Raw genomic sequence first — 24,925 nt, forward strand, 5'->3', positions numbered from 1 at the left:
CTCTGCTGTTGGAAAAGAAATAGCTGTTAACACAGAGAGGCTGGAACTGCTCTTTAACAGACCAGTTAACACAAAATATCCCAATTTACTATAACGCCCAAGAACAAATTTTTGATTCATCCACTAATGTGGAACTAAAAATACCAACATAAGGCAGGAACATACCTTTAGCTTTCAAAACATGTCTCAGAAGCTGATACAGTTTTTTGGAGCCCTGACCCATTCTGTGTGTTGTCCATCTCAGAATTTTACCTTCTCCCTATATTTAAATGACCAACTAAAATAGCCACTGCTAGAAAAATCTATTTTTTTTTTTTATTATTTCTGGACAAAGAGAAAAGAAAGCAGGGGCTAGTATACACTCAGAAACCTATCAGATTTTAAAGATAATCAGTTCAGCAGATCAACATCTGCATGGGCACTCTCAGAAGGCACACAACTGTAAGATGAAATAGGATGACGAATTTCAGTGTGCAAGTTTTTACATCACAGTAGCTTACTCCTGCCAGAGGATAACTACCATGAATTCACAGGCTAGAGTAGTATGCACATACTGCTTTTCAGAATTGACATGGTCTTAATTAATTTCAACTTAATTAATGCTGGTTGGGAATAAAGTTAAACCATGTTAAAGTGAGTATCATTCCAAAGAGAGAGCTTGCACATGGAGGTTTCCTGTGACTCAGTTAATCCTCTTAAAATTCTTAGTTTTTAGTCTGGGTTCATATTCTTGAGCATAGCCATACAAATAAGCTCCAGTTTGCTTTGAGCTAAGATGAAAATAGACGAGAACTACAAGTTCATATGTACACGTTTGGAAAATGAAATACCAAATTCTAATGAAGATTAATACTCTGATTTGAAAGCTAAAAGTAGAAGAGAAAGGTTTAAAGCTTCCAGTTGCTCCAGTGCAGACTTCAAGCACATTTCTAGAACACAGCAAGTTGCAAGAATACTTTTGTTTGCATGAGATGAAACTTCACTGCCAACTAATAAGGCTCAGACAAGCCTTTATAAGCAAGTTTAAGTGCCTGACTTTCACCATATGTCTAGCACAGTGGGACACAGACTGAGTGAAGTCTCTATGTAGCAAAATAATATAGATGTTAAATCATAACAGCAAGCACTGTTCAAGCCAAGTCTTTCCATCTTAGTTGTGCTCATTGTATTTTATTAGATTTTCTCTGCAATTATTATTAAAATACTTTTGGCACAATGCAGGTAAGTGTGCTAGAAAACAAGTAAGGTTCTGCAACCTCTAAAAATCTGTAAGTAATGTCTTATACCTACCGCTACAACCATTAGCTACAGAGAATACAAAAGATGTTAACCTTTCAGAAGTGCCAATGGGCTGGAACCAAAAACTTCCTGGCCATAGCGCAAGTTTAACAGATAACATAGTGCCATGCTCTGCCACAGGAGCCTTTGCAGTGCCTACTTATCATCTTCACATTTTCGACATATGACCAAGTCTTGTCTTGTTTGTTGACATTAGTAACACAATTAAGACTTCAGCATCTCTTAGCTGGAATTTCCCAAGGAATGGAAATGTCACTGTATAAAACAGACTGCAAATTGATATAGGACAGATTTAAGTTCAGTGTAACTTTACTTTCAGAAGGAGCATAAGAAGGTTTCACTGGAAGCAGTCAGAAATGTCTAGCTTCTACACAGGGAAGCTGTACCATTTTAGATGCCATTACTGCTTCCTTACAAATGGAGCTCTGATTGTAGCTGGTCTAGGCAAAACCAACTAGTTGAACTTGAGCTAGTTGAAGATAAACATTATCATTATCCAAAGAATTAAATGACAGGCTCTCTGCTCTCCACTCTCAGTATAAAACTGAGTACTGCTCTAAAGCTTGGGCACAGAAGCAGAGTAAAAGGAGGCTTGGTCACTGTCTTTCCAATAAGCAGTCTTTTGCAGGGATTTCTTTCTATCTTTTGACAACCTGTGCTAATTTCGCCATCTCTGATGACTTTTGCAAAGATTTGCAAGGTGCAGCCATACAGGAGGCAGTCTTGTGTATGTGGCTGCTGAAGCAATGCTGCAAGGTTTATTAAAGGAAAACATTCCTGATTATTCAGAATTTCAGGAATCTTCTACCCTATATAGTAAAGGATGAGATGTTAACACAGTAAATTTTGCCAGCCCATGTTTCACAGAAGCTAAACTCCCATAAGCAGGCTAGAAATTCAAGTAACTGAGATGGAAAGAGAAATTATACACTGCATTATTAGGAGGCAATGAAATGCACTTCAAATAAACTTGTTTGATCACTATATATTGGAATTAATTTTAGAATAGTAATTTTGTGACTAGGCAATAATGCATATCTTCCCAATAGCCAAGTCCTGGTGCACAAAGCTCCTAGTCTCATAACAAGGAAGATGGTCCTTGGGTCAGGGTCACTTGATGCAAGGAGAAAGCTGGGGGAAAAGAGTGGAGGGCCATGTGAGGGACTGAGACACACACCTGGCAAGGGAGGGATTTGGGGTACTAGGCAACTGCCCAGAAAATTAGCTTTCCAGCGCAGAAGCGTGCAGGAAAGCCGAGTGTCAGATGCAGATCAGCAGGAGGACTCCTCTGATAGCTCTGGGCCCTCCCACGAGGCACAGTCTAGAGGTGGGAAGCTGCAGCCTGGCCTGCGACCACACGGGACATCAGCACAGCAGCTGGGGAGCAGGAGGCAGATGCCAGACGTGTGACAAGCTAGGTGAGACCCGACAGATCAGGAGGAGCTTGGCCTCCTCACCTTGAGGAACGACATTTGCCTTCAGTATCTCTCTCCCAGTGCCTGCCGTGCAGGCAGGAAGGGGAAGGGAAGAGCTGAGCACAGATGCCTGCAGAAGCTACCGCTTCCTTCTCCAGCGTGGCGTGTCCATTGGCGCAGACCAAGCGAGGATCAGGAATTACTGCTCTATGCCAGCCAGCACYGCAGTTGGATCCTCGCTATCGTTATGGACCAACCACCAAATGAATAGCGAAGCCTCTCGCATACAGTTGCGGGCTTCTGCMGCCCCATTGCCTCTAGGGGCAGAACGCCCGCTGGAGGAGCGGGCGAGATGCCAGGAGGGAGGAGCGACCCATGGGACGGGGAGGGCGTTACTGGGAGGCCTTTGCCAGTCTGCCTATAAATTTGCCTGCCAAGATGAGGACAAGGCTGGCCGGTGGCCTCTTCCTTCTCTCGCCAAACCCAGGCCCTAAAGGGAAAAAGGGGTAAAACAAATCCTCTTCCAGGGGCTGCCTGCGTTTCTTAGGGAGCACTGTAGGGGCTTCAGCAGGAGCAACAGACCAGAACTACTTAAGGCCAAATCATAYCAAAATCCAGCCAAACATTTTTAATGAAAGGAAAGGTACTTTTTCCTTCCCTGACCAGGGAAAAAGACCTTATCTCCATCTAATCCAGTGGAGGAATTTATCTCACACAGCTCCAGGAAAATGACACTCTCCAGGAAAAGTACCTCGGCACTCTAGGCTGCGTAAGGTTTACATCACCGCAGCTACTGCCTTATGTTTACCTACCTGCCTTACTTYTTACAGGATACAAAAACACAGGCAAAAGCGAACATGGAGCCCTTCTCAGTGCGCAACTGATTTTTCCCCTCTCTCTACACAAATCCTTCAATTTGTCTGACCATATTATACTTTAATATGTGAATTTCATCAGGATTTTATAGATGCAGATTCCCATGATTTACTATTACACAYATCTTAAACACATTGGGAAGAAAGTTAACAAAAAAAATGGCCAATCTTTTTCTTTAAAAAATATTTTCAAGCATCATTGTAAAGTACTTGCAAACCCATATGAACTGCAGTCATTTCAGTGCATGATCTCAGGCAAGCTACGAATATACTCTAGAGAGTCCCATAACATTGCACAGAAAATTCAGATCCAGGCTAATAACGATTAGAAAAAAATCTGCTAAACAGACTGTTTCATCCACACTAGCACAACACCCCAGAGCAGGTGTGACCATGCCCAGCAGAGGGTGGCAGTTGGTGTTGTGTACCCCTTTGCCGGCTCACTAACACTTCAGCTCTTCAGAGCCACCACTATGGTTAATGGGAAATGGATGCTGTATAAACATCAAACTTAAGTCTTTCAGGAAAACATGTGAAAAAAATAACATGAAAGAGTGATTGATGTGAAATAAGCATAGATTTGCATTACACTATTAAAAACATCTGGAAAAGCATGAGACTTTATTCACTATCATATATCTCACAGTTTAGAAATTGCTTAGTTAACACAAATCATGTGTCAAAAATCAAATAGAAKTTGGAACATCATTAATTCATATTTAAGATTTGCTTTTCTTCCTTTCTATATATGGATGAGAAAGGATATTAGAAATATGTAATTTATTCAATACTATGGCAATTCCCAGTAATACTGGGCTATGAAACAGAAATGGAAGTAGTTGGGTTTTCTGCAGTTTATCTTTTTAGCTGGTGTATTTCACAACTATTTGTGCTAACATTACTTTGAAAATAATTTCTAAGATCACAAGTTAACAGCTCAGGAGAATTCTGACAGTGTGTTTATCTATTTACAAATCTTGAATAACATTAACTAAAGATCAAATATTTCAAACAACAAAACACAGGCTTCTCATTCAAATACAGTCAAGCACAAAATACTCTTTATAGGTGTAGTGCTGTTCAAAGGCTGGTATTCCTACAATCTGGATCACGCAGAAATCGTCCTAAACATGGTTCTAGTTAGCGTCTGATGTATATGACATGGAAACAGAGAGTAAAATTTCCAGTGATCAAGTGAGCACATTTCTCCAGAGAGTCTCTAACCCTCAGATAAGGAGAGAATTCTTGTGGCAGGAAGAGGGAATGATGGCCATGAGATTTTCATTTCCTTGCTCCCAAACATCAGTCTCATAATCCAGAACAAATGACAGCTGCTTCTCATCTAAGAAGCTTTTATTTAAGATAAAACAAAAACTACTTTATTGTCGAGGCAGAACCATCAGTCTGATGAAGTGGGAAAGCACTACGCTTGGGGATGGATTCTCAAGGCACCCAGGTTTGGCCAGTGACAAGAGCCATCAGTGTCRACTTTTAGGCTAACTCTCAGTAGAGGGGCTGCAAATTCTTGTCAGAGCTACACATTTAATCAGTTCCCCAAACCATGAGCCACATTTATTTCAAAAGATAAATTTCCTCCTGGTATTAATTCAGTAATAACTTCCTTTTTTGACTACAGTTTTAGTAGTTTTGTGTTCTGGTCAATTCAAGAAACCAAGGATTTTTTTTTTTTTTTTTTTTTTTTTTTTTTTTTTTTTTTTAAGAAACTCATACAGTTTTACGATCAAGATAACATTGAGCGAAGTGGTCTTAAAACATAATACTGAATATGAATTTTGTTGCAGTGTCATTTTTTCCTTAATTTCAATAGCAGGCAAGCCCTTCAATATTCCTTCTTTAACTATCAAAAAGTGAGGCCCAGATATTCTTGGCCTATCTTCCTAACAATTCATTTCATCCTTTCACAAATGCTTTACAGGCGCCTTTAGCATTACATACTACTAGAAAATTCTACTGTTCTCCATATTTTTGTGTTACACTTGCAACAAAGAAATATCATCTTCTTCAGAGAACAGCACCTTTCCCCCCCATCTTCTTGAATCTCCCTTCCTCGCCAGTTTGTTGCTATCTGACTAACAAGAACAGCCTATGGGATATATATCAGGCAGCCTCTCYTTCCACATGAACTACATTCACTCCCTCAGTCTTCTGTCCTCACTTGAAGTTATTTGCCTTATTTCCTCCACTRACATCCTTCATGTTCCCACTCCAAAACTACCTGCTCGCCTTATGTGGTCCTGTCTACATGAACTACCATAACATAGATGTATTCTTAAATGCAGTGTGTGGCATCAGACATTTCTCCTATTGAAAGATAACACTGCTGATATTATACAGCATGCAAAACCAGAATGTATTTCACCTTAGTTCTGTTTTAGCAACTCTGGCACACATCTGGAAAAAAGTCAATTATTCAGTTCTGAAAAACTAAGCACCCGAATTACTACTGAATGAATAAACACACAGTCCTGTGGAATTATATAATAGAGAAAAAAAAGCCAAAGGGCTTCTTACTGCAAATTGAACACAATTGGTTTTAAAATGACTGTATCTTGCAGGCAAGCCTATACTCCCCAGTAATCTTTCTGTTTGAGCATGGTATACCTTCCAAAGGAGTTTAACTTAAGCAGCTGTAACTTACATTCAGCTGCCATGATCTCAGTTCATTTAGCTTCAAGAAAATGTTTTGCACTGATGGCCCTGGGGCCTGACACTTTTAACCGTACCAGGAGCTAGACAACAGCCCACGTTCCTTCCACGGTCTCTTGACAAYGGGATGTCCATCTACCGGCCACAGATCTGAGCAGGGAGGATTACARGAAAAGTGGAAACAGAGTAGCTTACCTTCTGGCCTTTGATCCCGGGTGGGCCTGGAAAGCCTGCTGGGCCTGGATCACCCTGTACAACAGAATGGGCAGAATCACTGCGTTTCACCGGAACATGACTCAGGGCTACAAACATGCAGGACTTTGTGTCTTCCCTACATTCTTGGATGTTTGGGATAAAGTAGATAATTCCATTTTTATCAGGTGTGTATTTATTGGTTTAGMTTTAAAAAAGTGAAAAGGGCTACAGTTCCTCTACTGATACTACCCACTACAGCGTGCACACTCCTGTGTCCTGTAATGTGGGCAAATCACAGCTAGAGCAGTATCTGTTCATAACCTCAGAATATTTACGTATAGCCAACATAATCAGGAGAGAATAAGCTACACAATTCTCAAGATAGTCATTCCCCACAGAAGTGAGTGATTTCACCATAAATTAATATATATTTGTAGTTATTACTATTTATTGTGTGTTATGTCTACAAGCTTCAGACAGGAATCAATGCTATGCCATTGTGCTATAAGCTGCATGAAACAATGGAAAAGACTTGCTAATCTGTGTAAAAGAAGATATGAAAAATGGATATAGACAAAGGTGTTACAGTAGCATATGGCTGTTCTCACTCAGGTTCCTTAAACCTTGCAGCTACCTGGCGGCACAACACGAGAATAAGAGCATCTTGAATGCTAGGGAGCTGGAAAAAAGATGCATTTTCTTACAGTTGGTGCTTTTCGAGGAAGAGGGAAGGATATTCCAATTCTCTTCTCTCAGTCAAAGACTGGTTTCTTTTAGGGTTAGTAGCCAAATTCAAAACACAATGAGTCAAGGAAAAGATCCTGGAAGTTAGTTGACATCAAGGTGAGTTCAAGCCCATTACGTAGGCTGTAGAAATTTGGCTTACTTGGAAAAGTAATTTAAGTGTGAAATGGAGAAATGCCAATTTTTGGATTATACCACTATCTACAAATACCCATCTGAGCTTTAGATTGTTTATCAAAATATTTGTGGTACGAGCTCTGGCCAAAGAATATTACTAGGATTTGAAGTGGACACGTGTATCTTCTTATATCACTGTGGTTAGATTGCCACAAGTACAAGTCAGCTACCTGAAATAACATTGCTATTTTTACAAAAGCAGCAAATAAGTTTCTTATCAGTACATCTATAGACATGTATCTGAATTTTGCCCTGTCTTTGATCCAATAGTGCTTTAAAATTGAAAACTTTTTCGTGAATCTTAGTGTTTGACAAATCTTAAACATTAAGAATAACCCCACCTTATTTCAGGTACAAACCAGCAGCTAGCTAGAATAAAGTTACTTGCTAATGCTTACTTCATTTTTAAGAGTATGAGTCCTGGATTCTTAGTGCGTTTTATACTTAGCACAAACATTCCACAATTTAACTACTAGCACATGTTCATAACGAAACTTAACATAAATACAACCTATTCTAAAAATATATAGCATTGGCTAACACATTAGAATGTAAACATGCCATTAGATTTTTAGCATTAGCACATTAGTTTTGAAGCATCAGACAATCTGTGGATTTGCAATGTAAAACTAAAATAACTACAAGCTTTCGAGCCCACAGTTTCCATGAAGAACTGTTCTAAATATTTGTACCCAATCACTTGGGAAGAGAGAGTAACCACTAATTTGGCTACAAAACTTTCTCTTGTGATTTCACTTAAGATAACTAGCAGGAAAAAAAAATCTCTGAAGTATATGGACAAATATTAGCACCAAGAGAGTCTGTTGACACAGAAAAAAAGAAGTGTGCGCACTAGTCATCAAATTTTGCTTTTCTTATGACACTTYCTGTACTAATGCAAGATACATAAGAAAACAGGAATTTATCTATACTTCATCATATCAGTGTAAAGAGAATGCTATTTCATGATTCTAAAACTCTTTTCCCTCCTAATTTTATTCCTTACAAATGAAATCAAATGCTTATTTGCAGTTTCAGTCTGCAATATTATTTTGTCTTTGTCTTTGGTTCATTATATCACCTGTTGGTCCTGGTTAGTCCAATATATGTGTCAAACCAGAGGCATGGTACATACAAACCACTGCTCCAGCTGCTAAAACTTGWGTGAATGTGAAACAAGATTTCAACAGAAGAATAGGAATTTTTCTATAATTAAGAAAATATTACCTTTTCTCCACGTTTTGCTTGTCCTAGGGAGAATCCTGGGTCTCCTTTAGGGCCCTATTGCAGAGAAATTAAGCTTCTTAATATCATCAGGGAACAGAGATTTAAAATCACATGCTTGGTAACAAATGTTTTCAGTATTATAGCAAAAGGAAGTGGAATGTTCATATAAACTGTACTTTTTATTACTACAAAAGTTATTAGAAAACAAATCTATAAAGAACTATAACATCATACAACAGTCTGAGTTTACACCGGAATGAGATTTACAGATTTTCTTAATTCCATAATTTGTCAGAAAAATATTTAATAAAACAGATTTTATTTTGGCTTTTTTTAAATTTATTTTTTGGATTTTATTTTGGCTTTCACCTTCCCAGGGCACAGGAGGAAAGCTACCCCTGATGTGGAGTGGGGCTCGCCGAGCCCAGCTGCCCGACGCTCACTGGCAGCCGGGGCTGATGCTCTCGGTATCGTGAATGGTCATAGCAACTGCAAGCACTCTGTGTCCGTAAGTCTCATTTGGTAGTGCTGGCATCATGAATGAGATCCAGAAAAAATTAAGATTTCAGCAGCGTCGTTAACAGAAGCACTAAGTTACTGAACTGACGTCCTCAGCACCAAGTCCAGGACCCTGAGTTAGATGCCTAGGAGGCCTCAGAGAGGCACTTATACTCATCAAATACACTAAGAATTTCACTGGTTCACTGCATCTTCCTCTCAACTTGGAGTGGGCAGCTCCGTCCGCAGTCTGCACCGCGTACTCGGCGAGCAGCACAGCTGCGGGAGGCCACCGCCGCCATGCGTCACCTCGCCAGCACCTCCAGCTCTTGCCCCATGGCCAGCTGAAGCTCTCCCACTTGTTTCTGTTGTTGGAATCAAAGCCTGTGAGGCTCTTTTAAGGATGCCTTGGAAAATAACTTCTGATACCTTTTCTACACAGCCTTTCCCTTCCTCCCTTTTGCCAATGAGCGTAATTAATTCAATGTTACTTTTAACTTATAAACAAGCAGCCCTTATCATAGGTGGCTTTCAATAGCGAGTGGACAACACATGACCATGGATCAAAATGTGAAGGTAAAATAAAGCACTTAGTATTTAATCTATTTAACATTACGATGCAGTTAGAACAGAGCCAGAATCCACAAACTAGATTTTCTTGAAAAAAATCTTTTTTTCAGAAAATCAGGAATACAGAGAAACCTCATGCATAGTTTTAAATGACTTTAAAACATGTCAACTGTTTATCAGGAGTTAAATGTTGAGGACCCTCAGCTATCAACTGGAATTGCTAACGCACACTCGGGGCAGAATCCGGCTCACAGTTGGAAGCGATCAGTAGAAACCCAGAAAACTAAAACTATATTAATTAATGTTGTTCCATGCTTCAAGCAAGTGCATAACGGATGCTTCAACATAGCAGAGAAAAATGCATGTACATCAAAGGCAGAATAAAATTGTGTGTTAAGCTACTGCCAGAAAACTGTTGTGACTTGTCTACTATATTTCAAGATTAAACAAAAGTTTTTCATTTCAGCTTACACAATCAGTGCAGGTCAACTTGTTGTTCATACTTAATCCTTGGTGAGCACCTGGCTCATTTCTATTTAATTAAAACTTTTAAAACATATTTAAATTGCAAGAGCAACTTAGAGCCTAACAGAATTTCATATACATAGAGATATGTGTGTATGTATATATAAATACACACACACACACAATTTTCTCCTATTCTTAAAAGCATGAAATCAGTTAAAGAACTGATCAGAATTATGATCCAACAGAGGAAGAAAATACATTATGAAACATATCTAAGGATTAACTGATTGCAGTTATTTTCCTAGCAATGTACTCTTCATTATGCAGCCTTCATAAGTATTGTAAAAGTTAATTACAAGTCTCTGACTTTAGGTCTTCTCATAAAAGGAGACATAAGAAATACAACGCCACGTTACTTTACAGCGGCTACCATCACAAGCTTTATTACATGTCTTTTTGTGACCTCGAGCAGTTTTTAACACCTGTCATGGCAGGTCAGATTCCTGCCATAAGGAACTGCACTAAAACAAATTATGGTTGCTTTTGTTTTTTCCTAATACATCTATCAAATTGTTCAAACTAAATATGAGTTGAAGGCATTTTGCAACTGCACAGATCTGTCAAATCCATTTAAATGGCCTACATTACACAAGTTTGAAGGGTTTTATTTGAGCTCCCTGATCTAGTTAAAACCTAAGGAAAAAAAATACTATCACATCCATAAATCTACTGAAAATTTTTGCGTTCTATAAATCAAGTGATAATRTCTGAAATATTGGCACATTTATATATGAAAGGTCAGGCACTGGCTAAAGAAAGAAGAATTTACAGAGAATGACTCAGTCGTCTTTTTTTTTTGTTTGTTTGTTTTGTTTTTAATCAAGGCAAAATGTGACAGCAATTGAATGTTTATTCTCATTCAAATACCAGTTTATCAAAGAGCCTGGGTTGATTTACAGGAACTCTTTTGGGAAGCACAGACTATGTTCACGGATAAAAGTTTCCTGGTCATCAGTCTGTACATAGGCATTTTTTTCCAGCTGTATTTTTTTTTCAGCTATTTTGTTTTGATCTTGAGTTCACTTTGATTGGTTATATTTCATTTAAAATTGTTTATAGTTACAATCTCCATTTGTAAACCAATGAAGGCCAGTTGCTTCTATTACAGGAAACAGATCTATGGCTTCCATAAAGTGATTAAGAAGTTCACATGTTCAGYGTGGATAAATTAACTCACCTTTGGACCCGGCAATCCTGGCAAACCTGGATTACCATGTGGTCCTGGAATACCCTATTAAAAAAACAAAAAAACCCCAAAAAACAAAGTGAGATTATTTGGTATTCCACTGAAGAACTGTGAACAATTTGCAGAGAACCATTTTACAGCATCATTTTTGCTTGTAGAACCATCAGTTGAGACTTTCTAAGGATTCTAAAATGAAAATAAAACATGCACTTCCTAAAAATTAAAAATGAAGCTAAGCACTTTCCTTTAAAAATCTCAACTTTTATTCCTTCCCAAGTAATTTAACAGGTATTTGGGAAATTTTACCCAAAACAATTAATTCAAACATCAAAACAATAAGAATCTGTTTCAAGTCTCTCAAATTCTGTGGTTTTAGAATGGATAAACTCAGTGTTTRTTTTTCCACCATATGACTGGATTTACCGATTATACCTCGCAGTAACCCTGAAAGCTACACCTTTTAAGTGCTTCCTCTCACTAACGATAATGTTGACATAACTCCATAGAAATGCTTATCCCACATGCTGTTTGAGCGATTAGCTTGCACAGAGGCAACTTTGGAGACTCTCTCAGGAATTTAGGAGAGCAGAAACAAATAGAAAGTGCCAATGTAGCTACAGTGCCAACGGGGCTCCAGAGGCTGGAAAGGCAAGGGCATAAATGAAGAAGYGCTGCAAGGCAGAGGGGCGAAAGCATCGGGGCTGCACGGGAAGCATCAGGGGAATTTGATCTCATTGCTGACTGAACACCGGACATATTTGGTCCAAAAATAAAAGTAATCAAAACAGGAAGAGATCCCCCGAATTGCAAAAATCAGCTTTTAAAGGAAACCTGTAATCATTACTGAGGCATCAGTACAGCACCCCAAGCACCCAGGCTGCGTCAGGGTCAGGTAGGAGGCAAGGGGCCCGGGGGGCAACGCGGCTCTGCCGCTTCCCTCTGACCTCGCGAAACGCATTTCAGGATCCCAAAGGGCAGCTCGTGTGGCAGAAGACGGATGTGACAGACTAACAGCCGGCTAACAGCTGTGGAGGGGAACTTGGCAGCAACACGTGGGCAGCCTCACCTAAAGCGAAGATAAGAACCYGTTTATGAGGATTTCCTTGGTGTGGGGGGTCCTGTCCTTGACGCAGGAACAGATTTTTGTGGTTCAGCAGCACACAGAGCTGAAGCAATTGAATACAGCTTCGATATAAGATGATGATTCAAAAGAAGGGCCCRGGAAATTAAGTCAGGAAGATACGGATGTGAAGGAATCATGTCTTCATTTCTATACTTCCAAATGTTTCTCAGCCACCCCCCTTACCTCCAACTGCTYTAAACCACCCGTGCAATATCCTGCYCCTCTGACCYGGGCACTTTCCTACCCAGCCACTCCAGATTTTGAAAGCCAGCAAAGCGCAGGACACGCAGGATTGGTTTCAACATGCTCTTGAGCAACAGCCTGTTTGAATATTCCTTCAAAGGCTGACTTTAAACTCCCACGCATCTGCTGAGCCTTCATATAAACTCCTCTCTTCCCTCCCATTAGCCATTTGGCTAGATGAGCGTGCTCAGCCACAGCCACCATCTCATCCCCAGCTCCCTTGCCTCCAAATCTTCCACTAAGTAAACCCTCCTCCGCTCTCTCACTGYCCCCCACACCCCCAACACAGACTCCCACGTATTTTTAGACATACAGCTGTGCAAACGCAGATCTCTCGGAGAGGAGTCGCTCTCCCTCACCACGTCGATTAGCCCTTGCAGCRATGCCAGCTCCTCAGGTGCCTGCGGTGGCCGGGACACGGGTCCCGCCATGGGGCAAGGTCCCTGCCTCTGCTCACACCTGGGCTCATCCAGCCACAAGCACGTACGTGTGCTCACACAAAGCAAAGCTACAAGTGTTTGCTATAGCATCTCCTTCCTCGAGCACGCTGCGCAGGCAGGCATCACCCCTTTTATCGAGCTACTGCAATACAAGAGGCTAACGCCAGTTATTGGGGATTTTTCCTCCCCGTCCAGCAGCGGCTAATTCCACTGTCTGTGGCTGAGGCAGGCATTGCTCACTCCCTCTCATTCCAAAAGCAAACAAACGTGACCGCAGTTTGCCGAGCAGCAGATGCGAGCAGCGTGCAAAAACTAAAAATCAGTATTACAGACAGCAAAAGCTAGGTGCAAATGTAACAGTACCCCGTGCACACACCCAGGCAGAATTAGCTGTGCTGAATGCTTACAGAAAAAGAAAGGTTAAAGTAAGGCAAGGTGAGCAGCTATCTGCCAAAATTTAAGGATCATAAACTTTCATAATCAACARGCATATGAATACAGTTGAGAAAAACAAAACGATGCAGACTCCAGTTTGATTATCAGTGATGTGCCTAGAGCTACACAAAGAATGCAACTGCTTTACTCACCAGAGGACCTCTCTTTCCTGACGGACCAGGTAAACCTGGAGGACCTGGGGGACCCTGGTGATACAAAATCCAAACAGTTGAGGCTAACACCAATATAAGGATAGTAYCACAAGTTTAAATCAGATCAGCTGATGACTTTTTATGCAAACTTTCTCAGCTTGAAAACCCATTCCCAAACTACAAGCATACGTGTTTTAAATCTCTGATTTGCAGCCAGGTTAATACTCAGAAAATATTTTAATGAGGAAATGGAGCCAACAATTTAGTTAGTAACTTTTGCTTAAGTATATTTGTATTATGGGAAGAAGAGCTCAGTTCAAGGACTAGAAACAAGCAAGYGTAGTGTATTTCAAAACACAGAATAGAGAATAGTTCAGCCCTTTTATGAGTATGCTGGTATGTCAAATGCACATTTTAGAAAAATTCAGAGAAGTAACTATAAAAATTGAGATACCACCTCATCAAAAAGACAGACATGAAGTAGAAAAAAACATAATAAACATAAACAAATGGTAGCTTAGTTTCCTAATTATGAATTTCTGATAAAAAGCTAGTAACATGCTCATCCTTAATTTCATTGGTATATAATGAATATCCTCTCTCTAAGAAATGCATTTTTTTTTAAATGAATGCACTGCTATATACGGTAGCATACATCCAGATGTAGCCTTTGCAAACATTAGATTATTAGTCATTGTAAGGATATTAGACAGCRTACCACCCTCCAGATATCTAGCTGTTTTGATCATAGAAACTTTCCTTTTCTGTTGCATGGTCATTGCTCACTTTCAAAACCACAGGCTCTACATCATCCCAGTCAAATAACAGYGAGAGTGATAAACTCAAGTCTGCACTAACTTATATTCCATCCACCACACTGGAGTTTAAGCGTGGGCTGCACTCTGGCTATTCTGAAGGGTGAGCTCGGCTTCCACCCAAATGCCAGCACAGCAAGTCCCAGCTGTAACAGAAGCAAAACACCCGCTCTGCTAGGGAAGGTGAGCGTCAAGAAAGTCAAACCTCACGAAGGGAATCAGCCAGTGTTCGCAGGGAAGGACTCAGCATGCTCCTTCGTCCAGGCTTCCCCGTACTCCCCTCTGCTCTGCAAATACCGCAATCTCTCAGCTGAGGCACTAGGCAAAATACGTTGAATATTGCACTGCTCATCATCAAGCAATAAAAGCCAGCAGGAATAACAGGGAGATTAGAAGAGCAACTATGGTGGCTAAAATGGTGAACAAACGGGCTTTGCAGAAAAGAGACGTGGAGGTAGAGACAGAGAGAGAGAAAAATCTCTAACACCCCTTAGAGTTGTAGTAAGATGACGGCTCTGTTTCTAAAAATCTAAAAGTTTAGAGAAGTGATACTGTTTTTTCCAAGGAAAGATAACATCACTGGCAAAGATGACAGTGCTAATTAGGGACTTTACGCAACGTCAGGCCAATTACCTTCACTCTGCCAGAATACAGACAACTTTGGACAACACTGGGGAAAAAAATCGTTCTTATGAGAAGGAGAAAAAATATTTTCTCCTCCAAATAATTGTAATAATCTTTGTAGTCTAATGCTTTTTACTGGACAAAATTATACTAGTCTCCCATGGTCAAGGACAGGGCAGCATTTCAGTATTTTAGACTCTGTGAAGACCCCTCTCTGCTCACTCAAAGAAAGTCTGTTAGAGCCACGCTGACATTTCCACATAGCCATAGCTCTATTAATTACATTGTTTAAGAAAACAGAGTGGGTTTGTCATTGGAAAAGGAAAGCTGCATTAAGAAGTGTCCAGCTGACATCTGGAACCTCACTGACTGCAGCAGAACCATCAGCATTAGAAAACATCTGTTTCTGGAGCGAGTCCCTGCAACTCATGTGGACTTTCCTGGATAATATGTTTTTCCTGGGCTGATAATTATGCAGCTCTTGGTAAAACTTGCTTAAAGCATGAGATAACTGTATAAGCTACGCAGTAAACATCCTTTATATTTTCTCCCTGCCATTTCACCTGTAATCACTAGGCCATTAAGAGCAGAAGCCTTGACTCTCTGAAATGCTGAGCACTCCCGTCCCCAGACTGCTTGCCTGAAAGAGCTCCAGTTGCCCCCAAAGTGAAAATGAAGACTTAGTCTAGAAGACATTTTATGAGTTATACTAATAGCTTTTTCCCTGAAGGTACTGTCATCACCATCACAGCTGTTTGAAGAGAGCTATGGGGTGGACCATGACAGTGCAGGAAGACAGCTCTTTCAGCTGCGGTCTTACCCTGCATCTGCCTTTGAGATACTAAGCAGTAAAGAGAGTTTTCCACTGCAAAGTAATCACTACAACGGAACAAAGCCCACAGGATGCTGGATCCTGCTTAGTCCAAGTTTCATCCTAATTGTAGGGCAAGTGCCTGTTCATAGTTGGGAATATTCGTATATGTACACATTGTGTATTAAGTCATGCATACACTATATTATTTCTCTCCCTGTGTAATTTAGAGGATACAAATCTGTTCCAGTTTGATCTAAAGACTAGCACTTGTTACTCAGGACTGTAATGTATCCTACCTTCAGCTATAGAGGTTGCCTCTTCACCCTGATTGTATAAGTACTCACTAGCAACCTCATTTTTTTTATACAGTAAAAAGACTTCAATGTATATTTCCTATCTAGTAACAACAATTCAGCAGATATAGAAAAGCTCTTGATCCGGCATTCACATCAGGAGTCCATCTGTCTACCCCCCCCTCAAAAAAAAAAAAAAAAAAAAAAAAAAAAAAAAAAAAGCATGGAGAGCTCCCACCCTGCTCCTGCTGAAGCTTTCCAATCTACCCTCTCAAATTTTAAGTTAAGAGATGCACTTTGTTTGGAAAATTATCCTGGGGATATTACATTGAAGGTAATACTTCTGCAATGACTTCGCTTCATTAAAAGAAAATATACATTCTTTTGCAAGTTGTGCCACAAAGTTCTTCTCTATCCCTAATTCAGACATCCTTTGTATTTCCTTAAAAAGATATTAAATAGCCCAAATCACCTTTTTCCTAATAGAAATTTTAACATGTGTTTATTTACATCCCTGAACTTCATTGAAGATTTATTGAATAACAGCTTGAATATTTTTGCCTATAGAGCTTTTTTTAAAATAGCACCTGCTTCCTTTGCAAATAAACACTTTGTAACTGCATTAATTAATAATTATTTCTCTGATCTAAAAACACCAAAAGAACTAAATTTAATAAAGGAACCCCCCCCAACATGTGGCGGGATGACACAGTCCATCCTCACAACCAAACCAACAGTCAGCAACCCCTAAAAGTAGCAAGAAGAGATTCTTGAAGTTTGTAGCCAGAGATGAAAAATGTTTTCCCAAAGTGTTTTACAACAAGGTGAACTGTTGTAGATAAAAGTCTCTCARATAGTTTGAGAAAGTTGTTTTTATGCTCTCTCTAGAATTGGATTCTCTTTCAGTCTTTATCTTACATTTTTCTCTAGTAAAAAGATCACTTTTTATACAAAAACACTATCGCCCTATYTGTGAATGTGGACAAGCCCACAGAAGTTGTCTAACAACACTACTGCTTTGAAAATATGCCATGGAATTGCCTTACTGACCTCATTCTACGCTGCGAAGGGCATCCCGATTAACCTATTCCTTGATTTTTCCATTCTGAGAAAGGAAAGGTAACAAGCAAAGAACTGCAGTTAGCTCCTTTTCATAATGTTCACTTGCTGTAAGAGTAACGTGTTTCAAGGAAACACCATCAGCGCTTAACACCAACAAAACAGGTACTTTAATAAAACTATTAACAACGATTCCCCTTAACCACATTACTTCACTCTTAACCTCCAGCCTGGAGAACTCCTTGCAACTCGAGCAACCCTCAGAGGAGAGCAAACTTAGTACAGCACAAGGAAGTTTTCACGGAAATGCTTTTTCAACTAACTGCAAGAAGTTTTCCTACTCCATATATTTCTCCAAAATGTGAAAGCAACTACAACTTCCAGGCAGCCTGACTGTTTTTACACTAGCTGGGAAACTCCTTACACCTGTGGTACAGAGACACCCCTCAGGCATCCCTGTAAGTCACAGAGATCAGCTGCAGAGAGTGAGTCAACCTGATCTCTCTCAAACCAAGAATTAGTCATTTGTTTGAATAGCTTTTCCTTCAACTATTGTAAACAGAGATTAAGCAATCTTTAAGCAATTAAAAGTGTTATCGTATTTTTGGCATTTGACATTTTAACCATCAACAAAAACAACAACTATATGTAAATACTGCAGATGCAAATTTTAAATTTGTTGCTTCAATATGATCAATTTACTCAAAACAGGCTGTACATAGTTTCTTTAAAAGTAGTACTGTCTTTAAGAATTGTGAACGTTTCATTGAGCCGGTAAGGGCAGATGCTCAAGTTCCAAATAACCATGGCTTGCTCCTGAAACATAAAAGTAGATACTATACTTCCAGTAATTCTCACTGGGAACCACCTGAAAGGCAATGAATGCACTGATGAACTTTCACAGACATTTTCTAGTTTTATGGATGCACACGTTTTAAACCTGCACCACCAAAGGTGATAGGAAACATTTAATTTCCCTAACACGAGCGCCCGGGTTTCAGGAGTGCAGCAGTCAGTTCTGCGTTCAGCAGCTGGAACTGCTGTGCTCACCGCAGATGCTGATCCTGAGCCGCTCAGTACCCAAATGATGGTCACTGAAGCTCCTCTTGCAAAGCAACTGTGAAGTTTCTCTCTCTAAAAGCAGTAATCAAATCCACCACAACCACCTTTTAAAAGGAAGAAATTAAAGAGACAGGTAAGTTTATCTATCAAGTACTTCAGGCAGGCAGTTCTTTAGCAAAACAAAACACATTACYGTATTACCCTTCCAGCGTGTAATCACAGAGTACCTGACATATAGCTGGGGAAGTAACCTCCAGAAGCATCAGGCTCCAGATCTCAGCAAAACAAAACTCCACCAAAGGAAATTCCACTACTACTACCGCTAGCTCTACAACATAAATATCACTGTGGTGAGCCACCTTCCTCTTATGGCCTACCTAAAATTTCCTACTATGTCTTGCCTTTCTACAAACTTGCAGAACAACTGTCTTCAATATTAAYTTACTCCTTGCAAAACTACCATGTTTGTCCCTTATCTTCATTACCGAAGAGACTGCCTATCCTCAGAGTCATATTTTCTAAAACTGTCACTGTTACCGCAACCTCCTGGAATCCCTCCAGTTTGCCTAAGTTTTTCTTAAAGCACAACAGCCAAAATCCGAACCGCAGCCTCAGCATACCCAGACCCATAGAAAAGCTGTCCGGCTCTGACACTGTACTCTCATCAACGTACCGAGCATCACAGCAATGAGACGGATGCATTCTGCAGTGTGCTGTAACATCACTCCAGCACCTACCCAACCACTCACTCCCCCAACTTCTATTTGTACTTTTGATTTTTCCACTATTGCACTAAATTTCAACCTGTCAGTTTTAACCATCTGCAGTTCTGATGCTGTCACTCAAGATTTTTGCATGCTCCTAGCATGCTTTTTCCATCTTTTTAAGCATACTTTATCCAGTTTATTAATCAGCAACTAGCAAACTATCCAACATGTAAGTCCAGCTGCTTTTCCCCGTTACTTCATTTGCATTTCATTTGCAATGATTAAAACAATCAAAAAAAAGCTTTTCTTTCCAAATGTCCTAGAGCAAGTAGTCACTTTTATATGATAAATATCTCTCTCTCTCTCTCTCTCTGTCCATGTCTCCCTTCTCTAACTAGAATGTCTACAACAGCCAAAGCAGTATCATCAACATCAGAGGAATATACGTAGCTTTAGGTTATGGATTAAAGCTTTCCAGGTTTTCTTGGCAGATGAGGAGCAAACTGTATCTGTTTCAGGTAAATTAAAAAATGTTTAAGAACAGAGATGACTCTTTTTGTTAAATTTTTATCCAAGCTGGCAGATATTGAGATAAAAATTTCTCAGCCTGAGCAGGGAAATGTGAGGGTTGTTTGCAGAGTTAAAGTGCATGGAAGTGATTAACTGCCTGGTAAGTCACCTGTGGCTATGGAGAGTCTCTGCAAGCAACTTCACCCCTCTCAGAAATAAGCTACAAGTGAAATCCTCGATGACAATTCCTTGCTGATATTGCTGGGCTTTAGCACCACATTGAGAGTCTTTAAACTCCTTTCCTGTCTGAGTTCTCACCTGCTCTTGCTGCGGTAACAGGAACTCCTGCAAGACTCGGCCACCTTCTCCTCGGCACCAGGCGAGTGCTTCTAACTCCTCCCGGCCCTATCTCCAGACAACTTGTCCTCACGGACTAGACGCCCTAAGGGACTCCATGTCTCRATTTTCTACTGCTTCTCCTCCTGACCGAATGGCCTCATGATCCACAAAGATTTTTCCAACAGACTAAACTCATTTTTCAGGGAAAGCCAAATCCTGCACAGATGGGCTCGCAGAGGCAGTCACCTGCCAGCAAGTAYCCTAATGCAGCTCTTACTAACCCTCCTTCTGTCAATGTGGGGCTATATATCACGTTAYGGCAGCCAGTTTTAGGGCTGTGCAATGAAGACTATCATCTTAAAAAATAAACAGTTTTAAAATACACAACAGGTAATTTTTCTTCTACGTTTATACAGCATCATCCTCTGCAATACAAAAACGTAGCTCATCAGACGAACAGAGCGGCTTTGCCTCTAGTTAGGGTTCAGGTTGAGAAGACCGTGCTGTTCCACTTCGAACTTGCTTTACGTTTGGAAGGGGATTTCGGTCCTCATAACTGCTAGAATTTTCACCAGGTATAGTAATTTTGAAGAAATAGGTGCTTTTTCCACATGCTATCCCTAAAGAAAAGGCTGAATTCTGGAGCCTCACACAGTAGCACCGGGCAAATTCCACGGCTGTGGGATCATGCAACACACGGGGCCTAATTACACACGGCAAGAATCAGTGCTGCAAGATGATTAAAAGCTAAAATGAAGCTGAGGAGTTTGAGAACCACAAAAGCTAGTTATTGCCTGTCAACTCGCATAGAAAGAACATTCTTTCAAGATTCAACACAGAAATAAGGTTCAAACCAACCACAACATAATGAAAGAAAGAGGAGAAAGAAAGAAAAGGGGGAAAAAAAGGCTTTTTCATGCCTCATCGGGATTTTTTGCTGCAAGGGAACTTTGCAAGTTGCTCACAGTTGCTTTCTTAGGCTCCCCACTGATGAGACTTTGTGGGTATTCACGTACTAAAACGTTACAGCCATGCAGACGAACTCTGCACTATCAGCCCTCGCCCCACGATGTACAAAACTGAAAGCAAACCCAGAACACCCCCCTCACGCCGAGCACGACGCCAGCAGCACACACTGCACTGCACCAACTCCACCGGACAAATTCTTTACAAAAATCTAGTAGGAAAAGGCCAAACAGAGACCTTTTCTCTCTTTGGCATGCACCTCTTCTTTGGCAATGCGAAGCGTTAGCTTCGCTGGGGCTCAGCGGGTGCCACCAGCCCTTTCAGCTAAGCTAGGGCCCAGGAGGGTCTCAGCCAGCCCCCGGCTCTGCCACCAACCTCTTCAACGACCTCGGGCAAGTTATCAAATCCTGATGCAGCAAAAACACAACACATTCCCTCCCACAGGCCCATGCCTGCGCAAGGGGTGCCGCGGCCGCCGTCCTGGGGGAGACCAGCTCCCGCGTCCCCCGCCTGCATTACCGCTTTCTTCGCCTTTTTCTCCTGTAAGCTCCTGTGTGTTTTGAACTCTCGGCATCAGCTCTGACACCGCACGTATAACGCCCGTGCCCAGCACAATCAGGTTTTTGCCGAGAGTTTCTTTGAAACATAATAATAACGGCACTGCCAGCAGCCATTTCCGTGCCCTGCGAAAGGGAACGGATTTCGTTTTCACGGTTGTAACTGACTGAAAGCAAGACGTACGATTTTTAAATTGTCTGCTACAAATCAAAACTTTCCATTAGCAATTATTCAATAATCTAAGCGTTAAAAATGAAAATTAACAACATCTTGATGACAGCGAAGTACTAAGTGATAAGCCCATATACATACTATCATGGAGGACAGGAAAAAAAGAATGGGAAAAAAAAAAGATTGGTATCACATTCAGAAAAGATTAAGCAAAAGCACTCCTGGATTAACTTGAGTTATTTTTTAAACACATTTTCAATGCCTTAGCATCTGGATCTTGTTTAAAGTAGAAACTGAACTTTTAAATAGGTTTTCAGTTGCTGATGACTAGCCTTAAGAAAAAAATATTTCAGTGCTGACAGAATATGAGATAAATTTATGTACACTTTCAAACATGTATTAGGAGCTACCTGACACGTATCAAATTACTTTCCAGCAATAACATACACACAAAAAAAGAGCAAGTGGAATTATCTACTCCATGCTATGGTTTACAAATTTTAACCAAAGACTCAAACAAGCTTAACTATCGTATTTCTCAGGCTAATCAGGAACTGCTGTTCTCTCCTGCCTGTAACTTCATTTTTATGTATTAGAAAATTTCTGATGCTTGTGCACACAGAGAAGGACAAATCAGCTTCTATTAGAAGCGCTACTGTGCATTTGCAATTTTTTCAGGAATCTCTTACCCCAGTAACTGAAGAACTGACACTAACTAATATGTTTTGCATGCATCGTTTTACATGCATAACCCTGCAAACCTGAGTTAAGAATGGTTTTCCTGGTCTAGAGTCTACACTTGGGCCTCTTCCACAATTATAAAATTTAAGAGCATTGCTCAACTGAGAAAATTACGTCACGCTTCCCAACAGTCCGTTCGTTCTTTGCATGGATCAGTCTCTACTTCTGTACTGTATAAATTTATCCTGTAATTTTATTAAGTGAGCAGTCTCTATAATTAGCAGTTAAAAACATCTGGCTGCATTTCAAATTAAAAAAAAAAAAAAAACACAAGTTTGGCTCACCCACCACTTCTCCAGAACTGAACGCCTCTGAACACTGCCAGTAAATAACAAAAATACACAACACTTATACCAGAATTACATGCTGGAAAGAGACACACTTCAGGCAGACAAAGATTGGCACAGTACAGTCGGGAGAAGCTGTAGTCACAGCCCTGGCACGCTGTGCAAGGYTTATTTCAAAGCCTCTGTTAAATGTACGTTGCTGCATTATAGTAAAAGGAGTAAAGATAACTTACAGGAGGTCCAGCATCGCCCTTTGGACCTCTGATATTTCCCATTTCAAACATTTTGGAAAGATCTTCATAGTCATAAGCAAAATTAGCAATATCAATTTCAAAACTGCTTTCTGCGCGATAAGTCTCACGAGCATCAAAGGCACCTTCCTCCCAGGGAGCGAGCCGAGCGCGCAGCGACGGGTCAGCGGCGGCGCTACACCGGGTTGCGTTGACGACTTGCTGCTTTTCAGTCGGTTCAGCTAAACGCTGCTTCGCTCGGCCCTGCCCCGCGCTCCTGCTCGGCTGCGCAGGGGAGGCCGGAGAAGGCTCGCTCCTCCCGCCCGCGCCGGCCGCGGCATGGCCTGCGGCACCCGGACAGGGCCCCGCGTCGTCTCCCGCGACGCCCGCGCCTTCGCTCGGCTCCTGCTGCGGCGGGGGCGGACTGACGCCCTCCCGGAGCTCYGCTTCAGGCCCCGCCGCCAGCGACGGGGGCCCGGCCTCCCGGCGTCCTGCTAGAGAGCGGGTCTGAGCAGCCGCGATCCTCGCAGGAGCGTTTGACTCTTCTTTCCTTTTACCTTCAGACGGGTTTTTCTCATCATCGTTTTCCCTCGAAACCGTATCCAGCCCATCGGACGCAGGCGGTGCTCCCGGCAGAGATCGATAGGTTTCTGCTTGGCGGCACTGCTGTTTCACGTATTTACAGTAGTTTGCAGAGGCTGCTGCAGAGGGAATAATATCTAGCTGACATATAACTCCTTCGAAGCCGACAGAGTGCGAGTTCATCCTTCCCAGGGTGAAGGAACCATCCGGGTCAAACGGCTGCACTTCCGACAGCGCTTCCCTGCTGTCGTACCTCCTCCCGCACTCGGCGGACATCGAGACCGTCTTGTCCCGAACGTCGATGGCAAACGAGTGCCACCGTTCATCGTGAACGCTGTAATCGAAGTACACGGGCTGCTTCCCTCCGGTGTACACCGCGACCTTCCTCGGCAGCAGCTGCACGCCGAACTGCAGTCTGTTTTTGTGTCTAATACTGAAAAGAAAAGCGTTGTTTACGCTGTAGGAGTACAGCCCGACCAGCACGGTGAAGCGCAGCCCCAGGCGCGACGGCACGACTTGGGCGACGGGGGACTCGACGCGTGCCCCGCTGCTCAGCACGACCCCCGGCGCGGCGAGGCGGACTCCCCGCGGCAGCGGAGGGGGCGTCGGGGGCGCCGCCGCGGGCTGTCGGACGTCTTCCGCGAGGCCTAGCCGGTGGAGGACGTCTATCGCTGCAAAAAGAAGCAAGGGCACGTTGTTTGATTTCGTTTTTAAAATTCATCTCAACTGAGTTCAAAGCTCGCTGCGGAGTTAAGACCCGCACGAGCGCACGGGGCACCTTAACGAATCCGTGCTTCTCCGAAGGCAGGCGCTGGAGCCGCCAGCCCCCCGCGGGGCACGCCGGCCCGTCGCGCGCGGAAGCGGAGACGGTCCCTCCCTCCCGCTCCTCAGGAGGGCCGAGGAGAGCGGCCCACGCAGCGGCCACCGTGGGTTAGCTCGCACGCGAAACGGAGGTAACCCCAGCTGCCGCCCTCAGCCCTTTACCGACAGCCCGCGAACGCGCCTTCTCGCTCCCTCGGCTCTGCTTGGCTAAGCCTTCCCGCGCTCTGAACCAGGAGGAAGTTCTTCATCCTCGCTAACTTCTACTTCTGCAAAAGCAACGCAGCCACGCCGTCCYTCCGGCTCTGAGCAGCACCGGGGGAGACACCGGCGCCTTACGGAAGGCGGGCGCGCAAACCCCGCACCACCCCACCCCGTCTGCTAYGGGCTCGGTGCGCCCAGGGGCCACCCGCTCGCACGGCGATCCTTCCTCCGGCGGGAGCCACGCGGCCGCCGCGCAGAGGAGAGGCCGGCTGCCCCGCTGGGCCGTGTCCTTCGGCCCTGGCACGCGAGAGCCCGGAGAGGTCGTCTCCGGCAGCGCGGACGGGCAGCGGCGCTGCCGCCGCTCTGCTCG

At 42.3% G+C, this 24,925-nt stretch overlaps 1 protein-coding gene across 2 annotated transcripts in view; it reads right to left on the reverse strand.

The window, feature by feature from the left end:
• COL24A1 (collagen type XXIV alpha 1 chain) overlaps positions 1–24,925 on the reverse strand; it is a 145,650-nt gene that overhangs the window by 108,766 nt on the left and 11,959 nt on the right. Inside the window, exons 3-7 of one of the 2 annotated variants that reach the window (XM_085303505.1) lie at positions 22,954–24,203; positions 13,775–13,828; positions 11,373–11,426; positions 8,600–8,653; positions 6,452–6,505 (exon numbers count right to left, since the gene is read on the reverse strand). In XM_085303505.1, the coding sequence (XP_085159631.1) occupies positions 6,452–6,505; positions 8,600–8,653; positions 11,373–11,426; positions 13,775–13,828; positions 22,954–24,203 (1,466 nt within the window). The remainder of the gene's footprint in view (positions 1–6,451; positions 6,506–8,599; positions 8,654–11,372; positions 11,427–13,774; positions 13,829–22,953; positions 24,204–24,925) is intronic. The other variant, XM_085303507.1, reaches the window with a different exon arrangement.

The sequence above is a fragment of the Rhea americana genome, unplaced genomic scaffold, assembly GCF_003343005.1.
Source record: "Rhea americana isolate MKP2758 unplaced genomic scaffold, rheAme1 scaffold_2, whole genome shotgun sequence".
Taxonomy (NCBI): Eukaryota; Metazoa; Chordata; class Aves; order Rheiformes; family Rheidae; genus Rhea; species Rhea americana.